The sequence below is a fragment of the Camelina sativa genome, chromosome 15 (genome assembly GCF_030686135.1).
Source record: "Camelina sativa cultivar CO46 ecotype springtype chromosome 15, ASM3068613v1".
NCBI lineage: Eukaryota > Viridiplantae > Streptophyta > Magnoliopsida > Brassicales > Brassicaceae > Camelina > Camelina sativa.
In genome coordinates, this window is record NC_141894.1 from 12,261,432 (window position 1) to 12,271,635 (window position 10,204).

General features: G+C 41.9%; 1 protein-coding gene across 1 annotated transcript; it reads left to right on the top strand.

The window, feature by feature from the left end:
• Window positions 1–900: 900 nt before the first annotated feature.
• Window positions 901–2,004, top strand: LOC109129209 (cysteine-rich repeat secretory protein 18-like). Its single transcript, XM_019236937.2, has 2 exons — window positions 901–1,283; window positions 1,462–2,004. The coding sequence occupies exons 1-2, from the start codon at window positions 936–938 to the stop codon at window positions 1,939–1,941; spliced, it is 828 nt and encodes a 275-aa protein (XP_019092482.1). The 5' UTR covers window positions 901–935; the 3' UTR covers window positions 1,942–2,004.
• The last annotated feature ends 8,200 nt before the right edge of the window (window positions 2,005–10,204 follow it).

Here is a 10,204-nt window from a genome sequence, read left to right on the forward strand (position 1 = left end):
ATTTCATGGTCTGCTATGATGAATATCCCTGTATCTGATCAGCACAACTTACAGAGCATATTAGATCTTGCAAACACCTATGAAATTTCTCAGAATCATGAGTTGATCCAAGTCCAAAGGTTTTATAACTAAAACAGGAATTTGCAGTTTAGTGCTCAAATGTTCTATTACTGTCAGTTTCTCCTCAACTAACCTATGAATAAACTGTTATCTAAAATTCTGAGTCTCAATTATATCTTGTGATACATTATCTACATCAATACAACAACAGCTTTGACTATCACACAAAATTTAAAGTAGACTCTAAGAAGATACCGTACACTGTTCACAATTGGTTTATCCTCATCAGGTGATTGAAACAGATTCCAGAGGCATTAACCTCAGATTAAATAACAAAACAAGGTACCTTAACAGACTTCTGAGGGTAGTAGAAGATCAGTTTTGTTCTCAGAAGGTAACAAAAGCTCATGTAGCCTTAGACATTTTTACCAAATAGCAGATTGAGACTTAGACTAAGTCATAGAACTTCAACCCACTTTTTCTCCAAGAAAAAAACCAATTCTTTGACTAGTGAAGTTGCCCATTTTGTTGTACTTAAGAATTAGAACAAAATAATAATAATACTTGAAAAAAATGATATGACCTATTATTAGATGAATTCTAAAAATTGGAATAGATCATGTTCCAGAAAAAAAACACAAAGAATCTTGTAATTATAGAAACCAACAACCCCTTCATTTCGGGTCGTAATCGTACAATCGTGTGATTGTAATTGTTTGAACTCAGTCACACCATGGAGCTTTACTTTTTCGTCGGCCCTCTTGTTGCCACAAAAGTTTCTCCGAGTCTCCTACATAAATATCACAGTCTCAACTCTAACTATATATATATAAGAACTCCTTGAGGAAACAAAATAAAAATTAAAATCCAAAATAATGCATTCTTCATCCTCTGTATCAAAACGCCTCGTTCTAATCCCTATCTTGGTCGTTGCGGCCACACAACTCCTCCTCTTACACAGTGTTTCTTCACTAAATCGTACCAATGCGTATCTGCATCACAAATGCTTAGTCAGCGAAGGGCAATACAAGCCGGGAAGCCAGTACGAGAAAGCCTTCAATGAACTCATCAAAAGCTTTTCGGACGGTTCATATAATTTTCATTACGGTTGGGGCTTCACGGCCATGGGTAAAGAACCTGATATGATCGCCATCACCTACCAGTGCCGTGTCGACTCTCGCGGGCCCAAGTGCGGCACCTGCGTTATCAATGCCAGTTCTGAGGTGACATCACTTCAATACGTATTACTAATAAGCTGTCACATAATGTATAAATATGCACACATGTCATTTTTGTTGATGTCTGACATATAAATATAGAAAGAAACTGTATTTATATGTAAATTAGTCCATGCAATGTTGATATTGATTGTGACGTTGATATGCAAAATGTGTATGACAGCTTCTTCGTAAGAGATGTCCAAGAGATAGGGGGGCGGTAATATGGTACGACCAATGTATTGTGGAGTTTTCTAGGTTCAATACTATAGGGCAGATCAATTATGATGACAACTTCTGTATGCCCAGCGTGAAGAACTTGAGCGGCGATTCAATTTCTTTTGAAAATAGGTTGTTTCTGCTCTACAATCTGACAAGTTTAGCCATTACTAAAATAGATGAAAACATAAAAGGAGTCAAAACGCCGGTGCGGTATGCGGCAGGAGAGAAGAGACTCGGTAAGAAGAATTTATACGGAATGGTGCAGTGTTCGGGTGGCTTAACAGTTAAAGGTTGTCAAGAGTGTATAAAATATTACATTATCCATTATCAAGATTGCTGGAAACATAAACAAGGAGTAAGAGTTTTGAGTCCAAGTTGTAACTTTAGGTATGAGCTTTACTCTTTTATTAACCCCACAAGTCCTTACTATACCAAGTTCTAAAGTAACTTGAATGTGTGTCTTTTTTTTTTTTTTTTTTTTTTTTTTTTTTTTTTTTTTGAATTTTCCCTTATTTAACGTGAATTTATTATTTTATTTAGCAAAAAAAAGACCATATGATGTAGTTTGAGTATATTTCTATTACATTATTATTGATTAATTGATTTGTAAATCCATATAAGATTTAGATATTATCGATAGTTATAAATTTTGAAATAATATGTTTTACACACGGATTTGGATCTTTATGTTTTTACACTTTCAAATTCATTAAAATCCAAAAAATATATTGTAAATTTTAAAATCCAAAAACAAATCACTAAACAAATGATACATAGTTTAAATGAAACTAGTTTTCATAAGTCAAAAAACTAATAACATATGTTTTTGATTTTTTTTTTAAATAGTGATTGAATAGAATAGCAATAAACCTCCCTAAGTGAACAATTGTAGATAATTAATATTTGAAAATTTTCCGTGCAAATTTATGAAATTATTTATGAAACAATAGAAAATAATCAAAGAAACCATAAATAAAAGAGAAAAGTGCATTAAAATGTTAGAGAATAGAACATAACCATAAATAATCAGTGTAAGTTTGAAAATTGTTGATAACTAATGGATACAATAAACAAGATTAAGTGTTATAGTTTACAAGATTAAGGGTTATTCAAGAATTTCTTACACCAATATTTTAAAATTTTGAAAGATTTGAGTGAGCATTTAGAAAATTTAATTATATTTTAAAGTTTTTATATTTTTTAGTCAAGAATATGAAATGTGATTATGTGAGATTTATTATTAAACTGTGGGTGATTTTAGAATATTTCACAACACAAAAACGGAAACTTTGACTACAATCTTTTTAACGACACCTAACTATTCCATTACATAAAAATTGGTATGAATAAGTAATGATGAGATCGAAGAGATCATTTACATCATTGAAAGTTTAGAAAGAAAGCAAAGTTCACCTCAAGTGAAGTATTCTTATGTGGGTATATCTCAGTATCACTTTTCATAACATAGGACTCCTCAGCTGGAAGAGAAGGAAGAGTAGATGACGAGAGTCCAACTGGTAATCCCCTTCCTATCCAAAGTGAACCACATATGAAAAGAGAGGCAAGTGTACACTCTTTGCAGTAATAAGCGTATGAGATTCCACATATGAAAAGAGAGGCCAAGTGTATAAAGTTTCTTAAGCACAAAAGTGTTTATAAAAAAATAACTCTTCTTTATTAGTGTTTAGAAATATAACTCAAAAACTAACCGTCCACATGGCCAGACAAACCGCAGACCGGCCCAGAGATCGTCACATAGAGGAGAACTGCCTGCGATCCGGCCGAGGTTCCATCAACAAATTAGGATCCCCAGCCAGTCCACCGGCAGCCGCCTACCCGCTACGTACGTCCCTTAGGCTTTTCAACCCATGGAACGCATGCGGCGTTGTGCTGGTCCGGACTAGACCGTACCACTTTCACTTGTTCGAATATATATATGAAAAATAATTCGATTTATTACTTAAGTATAATGTTTACAAATCAACAAAACACGAAAGTAAAACAGTTGGACCCATTTCGAGGAAAAACATGTTAAGAAAACATAGATTTTGCAACACAACACGAAAACACCCTATCCGGTTCTTTAACCCTCAACTCTACCCACTTAGTCTCCCCTGCAGGACAGAAAAATATTTGTGGAGAGGAGTGAGTAATCTAAGGTTACTCAGTGAGTTGGGTAACCCTCTAACATGCTATCCTTCCCCATCAAACTACCCCCAATTCCTATCCCCAATCAGCAAGCAATCAAAGCACGCAATGCAGAAGCGTAAAAAAGCAGCCAATCAAGCACACACAATCAAGTCTAGGAACAATCAAGACACTTGACTCGTCTACACCTTGACTCACTTGGTATCCACGCCACACACTAGGGATCCACGCCGTAGTTAAACAACCACACCATATCCTAGGGAAACAAACATCCTAGGGGAACACCACAACAACCTAGGGCCCTTCGATCCTCTGTTCCGACCCAACACTCTTCCGCATTGATACCACAAAGGCAACCAACCGGACACACCCAAATCCTCCGCGTTGTTACCTCCACGTAAAAAAACCGGGTATTCATGGCTGCATCTTCATGCAGCAGTCGGGCTAGTAGCTAGCTAGACACCAAATTTTCCTGCCATGAAATCCCTCTGGATTAGCTCACCGGACTTCCATATCACATGTCAGGAACAGAGATCGACCTCTAGCTACGAACCGAGACATTTAACTTGCGGATTATCTAGGACAAGCACTTAACTCTAAGTCAAACAACTCCAAGAATTAAGTATAACCACACAAATACGCAAGATAAACAAGCGTCACACACAAGCAATCAACCAAACATCACACACAAGACTTAAGTAGCAAGAAACATTCATGCAGCGTAAGAATCTCTACTCATGCATGCAACCTATATGCACCCATCCCCAAATTCTTTTAACCCCAAGTTAATTTCTCATTATAAAAATTTTGCATGCATTACCACCCCAAATTTATCACATGCATGTGCCTCTTTCCGTCCTTGAGATTCTCGCATGACTTAAAAAAATTAACACTCCAATGGTTTGATCTCTCATCAAAACCATGAGGTTACATTTCTCTAGTTTTGGGTACACATGCGGCTCTTTCCCTCTCGGAGATTCTCGCATGGTGAAACGACCGACCTTTTTTTTTTTAATAATGAATAATAAATATAATATAATAAAATAAACTACAGCTAGTGGTCCCATACCCACTAGCCACCTAACCACCAACACACTCAACAACGGAATAACATAATCAATATCCAATAATAAACCAATAATAACCAATAACAAACCAATATTATAGCAAAGGCAATATCCCAATACCAAACAACAAGAAACAAGGAACCAGCAACCTAGCAATCTAATGACCCAACTCTAGCAACCTAGCAATGCCAGACAACATCCAATCGAGTCCCTAGAACATCCTCCTCTTCATTGCCTTGATTCCACGATCACACTTTGCCTTTACCTGCACCACAAACACAAATTGAGATGCATGAGTATTTGATAAACACTCAGTGAGGCAATCCTCCCATCTACTGGGCTATACACACAAGCAATAAGATCTCTACATGCCACAAACAACAATCAATAAAACAAACCAGGCAATATACAAAGCACACAGCAATCCGTCGTAGCTGAAAGAAGGATGTCGACCGACACCAGATGGTGTCGATCGACACTAACAATCTGGTGTCGATCGACACTGACAATCTGGTGTCGACCGACACCCTGCCCGACACTCCCGAAAACCCTAGTTTGTGTCGACCGACACCTCCACATGGCATCGATCGACACTCGCCAAAGTCTCGAGCCGTCCTCGCGTTGGTGTCGACCGACACCCCAACTGGTGTCGACCGACACCATTGCCAAGCAGCGATTTCCTTCAATCAAAAACTTCGAATCTCGCCTCCAATCTGCTCCAATCCGCTCCTTGCACTCCCAGAGGCTAAACCCAGCCAAAACAGCGACGAAATACCATAGAGAACTCAAAGAAATAACCACATAAGCACCAAATCACATAAAATCTAGAGATCTTAGCTTAGATAAGCCATGGTCATGCACTCACCTCTCTGCAGAAAGTTTCTGACCAAATAGAACGAATCCCTCACTCCTAGCAAGCTTCTAGCACCTCTCCAGCCTTAGATCTCTCAGGAACAGCAAGGAATCTCACCAATCTCTCTCAGAAAGCTCAAGAACTACTCTCTCTTTTATTTTTCTCTAAAAACAGCAGAAAACCCAAAACAACACGACCCTAGGTCGTTTTCTTCCTCTAAAACTCGATTTTAGGGATTCCCTAAACCAACCACGCAAACCGGACAATTAAAAACGAACCGACCAAACCGGCCACAACTGGTGTCGATCGATGCCTCACGAGAAGGTGTCGATCGACACCCTTACCAAAATACCAAAAATTGGTTTGCGGGTGTTACAATTCTCCCCCACCAATCTAGATTATTGCCCGATAATCAATGCACAACCTGAAACTTCCATCCTTCTTCTTCACAAACAACACCGGCGCTCCCCACGGTGATACGCTAGGACGGATGAATCCCTTACTCAATAAATCCCCTAGCTGCTTCTTCAGCTCTGCCATCTCTGCTGGAGCCATCCTGTAAGGAGCCTTGGATAACGGCATCGTCCCCGGTTCCTCAAACTCCTCCACTACCGGAATACCGCTAACCGTAGACTTCCCCACTGACTCTAGCATAGATATAGTAACCAAATAAGCCTCACGACCCTTCTCGATCATCTTCCCAGCCTGAATGGCTGAGATCACGAGACTCCCCGAAGTCGGTCTAATACCCTGGAATACCAACTTCCCTCCTGAACGCTCAAACTCCACTCTACTCCGATGGCAATCCAAATGCACCCTATGTCGATGCAACCAATCCATCCCGAGAATAACGTCATACAGCTCCACTGGACTGATAAGCAAATCTGCTGACCATGACTCTCCTGCGATCTGAATATCAATTCCTCTGGCTCGTCCAATCACTCTCAGAAACTCGCCTCCCGCAACTCTGACAACTCCTGCACGCTCTCCAGGATCCCCGCTGATCCCCGCACACTCTAGAGTAATGAAGCTATGCGAAGCTCCAGAATCAAACATAACATAGGACTTAAACCCGCCCACCAACAAGGTCCCTACACAAACCTCATGTGTTGAGAACCTAACACTTAATCACAGGAAACATATACAATCTGAACCTACTAAAATTCACAAAGTTAAAGTACCAGAAAATATACCTGTGATCGCCCCGGCACTGGTTCCACCAGTCTCAGCTGTCGTGTAAACTCGTGGCGCCTGCTCAATCTGTGCCACCTGCTGACCTCCAGGCTGCACCTACTGCAACGCTGCCACTGCTGCCGGCTGCAACTTGGGACAAAAAGGCCTGATGTCCCCTGTCTCCCTACAGTGATAACATACCCGAGGTCCTGCCGTCGGAACACTCCTCTTGGGACAACTAGCAACCCTGTGATCCCTGCTCCCACAACCGAAGCAACCCGCACCACTTGGCTTCTGCGTAGCCTCCCACTTCCTCTTGGTTCCCTGAGCATGCCTACCGCCCCTGCTAGAACCACCTTGCTGCTGAGCCTTACTAGGCTGAACTGCTGGAGCTACCGCCACTGACTGTGCGCGGATATCCTCCTCAATCTGTGCTGCAGTCTCAACCAGCTCTGCACGCGTAGCATAACTCCTCCCTCTACAGTGAACTCTCAAGTCATCACGTAGAGCCCTCAAGAACCTCCTGATCTGAGCCTCCTCAGGCTCCATAGCCCGACCTCCATAACAAAGAAGTTGACTAAACTCCAAGTCCAGCTCCCGCACTGACCGTGTCCCCTGAGACAACTGAAAGAACTGCACCTCCAACGATCCAATGCCTCTCTAGGAAAATACTTTCGGTTGAACTCCAAAACGAAGTCAGCCCAAGTCATCTCCCGCTGCACCCTCCTAGCAGCCACAGATCTCCACCACAACTCAGCATCACCACTCAAAAAGTAGACCCCTATGTCCACCCAAAACTCCTCAGGACATCTCAGAGTATGGAAGTTACGTTCCACTCTCGTCCTCCACGCATCCACAGCAGTAGGATCTACACCTCCCGAAAACTGCTCTGTACGCAACCGACCCATCTCTGTCAACATGCTAAGATAACGAGCATGGACCCCCGCATCCGCAGCCACTGGCTGCCGCTCCTCTGCCACCACTGGTGGCACTACCTGAGCCTGAGCCGGTACCACTGGTGGTAACCGCTCTAACACCTGTGCTAGCAAAGCCGCAAAGTCAACACCAGGGACTCCACCCGCTGGGACCCCCACACCCGGGACCCTAGCATCACCGGCCACTGGAGCATCAACACCGCCCCCTCCTGCCACACTCACGGAATCCCCCGGAACATCCTGCGACTCGCCAACACCCTCAGCTGTCACACTCTGGTCCTCGTCTCACTAACCACTAGGGCTCTGCCCCTACCACGACCATGTCCGCGACCACGTCTGCGTCCACGACCTCGACCAGCCACAGCATCCTCTCTAACCATCTACACTACCATGAACAGAAGGCTAAGCAAACAATTTCTATTATAACACAGAAACATAAACTCACCGTGGAATCACACACTCGGCTCGAAGAGGATGTTCTAGGACTCCATGCCACACACAATTGACTAACTCACATAATCAATCAAGCATGCAAATCCCAAACATCTACAACAGAAACCTATTGAACCCAAACCTAGAACCGTAAGGGCTCTGATACCAAAATGAAACGACCGACCTTTTTTTTTTTTTTTTTTAATAATAAATAATAAATATAATATAATAAAATAAACTACAGCTAGTGGTCCCATACCCACTAGCCACCTAACCACCAACACATTCAACAGCGGAATAACATAATCAATATCCAATAATAAACCAATAATAACCAATAACAAACCAATATTATAGCAAAGGCAATATCCCAATACCAAACAACAAGAAACAAGGAACCAGCAACCTAGCAATGTTTCTAATGATCCAACTCTAGCAACCTAGCAATGGCAGACAACATCCAATCGAGTCCCTAGAACATCCTCCTCTTCATTGCCTTGATTCCACGATCACACTTTGCCTTTACCTGCACCACAAACACAAATTGAGATGCATGAGTATTTGATAAACACTCAGTGAGGCAATCCTCCCATCTACTGGGCTATACACACAAGCAATAAGATCTCTACATGCCACAAACAACAATCAATAAAACAAACCAGGCATTATACAAAGCACACAACAATCCGTCGTAGCTGAAAGAAGGGTGTCGACCGACACTGACAATCTGGTGTCGATCGACACTGACAATCTGGTGTCGACCGACACCCTGCCCGACACTCCCGAAAACCCTAGTTTGTGTCGACCGACACCTCCACATGGCATCAATCGACACTCGCCAAAGTCTCGAGCCGTCCTCGCGTTGGTGTCGACCGACACCGTTGCCAAGCAGCGATTTCCTTCGATCAAAAACTCCTAATCTCGCGTCCAATCTTCTCCAATCCGCTCCTTGCACTCCCAGAGGCCAAACCCAGCCAAAACAGCGACGAAATACCATATAGAACTCAAAGAAACAACCACATAAGCACCAAATCACATAAAATCTAGAGATCTTAGCTTAGATAAGCCATGGTCATGCACTCACCTCTCTGCAGAAAGTTTCTGACCAAATAGAACGAATCCCTCACTCCTAGCAAGCTTCTAGCACCTCTCCAGCCTTAGATCTCTCAGGAACAGCAAGGAATCTCACCAATCTCTCTCAGAAAGCTCAAGAACTACTCTCTCTTTTATTTTTCTCTAAAAACAGCAGAAAACCCAAAACAACACGACCCTAGGTCCTTTTCTTCCTCTAAAAACTCGATTTTAGGGATTCCCTAAACCAACCACGTAAACCGGGCAAATAAAAACGAACCGACCAAACCGGCCATTACTGGTGTCGATCGATGCCTCACGAGAAGGTGTCGATCGACACCCTTACCAAAATACCAAAAATTGGTTTGCGGGTGTTACACATGGCCTCACCAACAACCAACTATCACAACTTTGAGGTTAAACTTTCATTTAATTTTTGGGCACTCATGCGGCTCTTTCCATCCCGGAGATTCTTGCATGGTCTCACCAAAAATAACCCATCTCCTAGACTGATATCCCATCAAGGCTATGGGGTTTAACCTCTCTCAAAAATCATGCAAAAAACAAATAATTTTTTTTTATCATGCATGACACCCCCCATGACCCAAAACTTAAGAAAGAAAATTCTTACTAATTTTTCCATCGATCCCCATGATCGAGAAATCCCCTAAATCAAACATGCAAGGCATTTCACACTTGCAGCTGATTTTTAAAATTATTTTTCCCTTGATCCAAAGATCAAAAATCTTCAAAATCAAGCATGCAAGGCCTTTCACACTTGCATCCGATTTTTAAAAATTATTTTCACCCATCAAATGATCTAAAACCCTTTAGATCTAGCATGCAAGGCATTTCACACTTGCAGCTAATCTTTAAAAATGCAATTCTCCCCCAAGAATGCATAAAACCCCCATAATCCCCTCTTGACTACATGTAATCCTCTAGATCTATATGCAACAAGGAACCAATGCAACACAGAAGGGCCGATGCAAGAGCTAGAGAGCTAATGCACCTCCCATAAACAAC

Excerpts from the sequence above, each read along its gene's own strand:
- LOC109129209 (XM_019236937.2), top strand. The coding sequence starts at position 936 with ATGCATTCTTCATCCTCTGTATCAAAACGCCTCGTTCTAATCCCTATC. Across the intron at positions 1,284-1,461 it reads TTATCAATGCCAGTTCTGAG|CTTCTTCGTAAGAGATGTCC; the intron begins GTGACATCACTT and ends TGTGTATGACAG.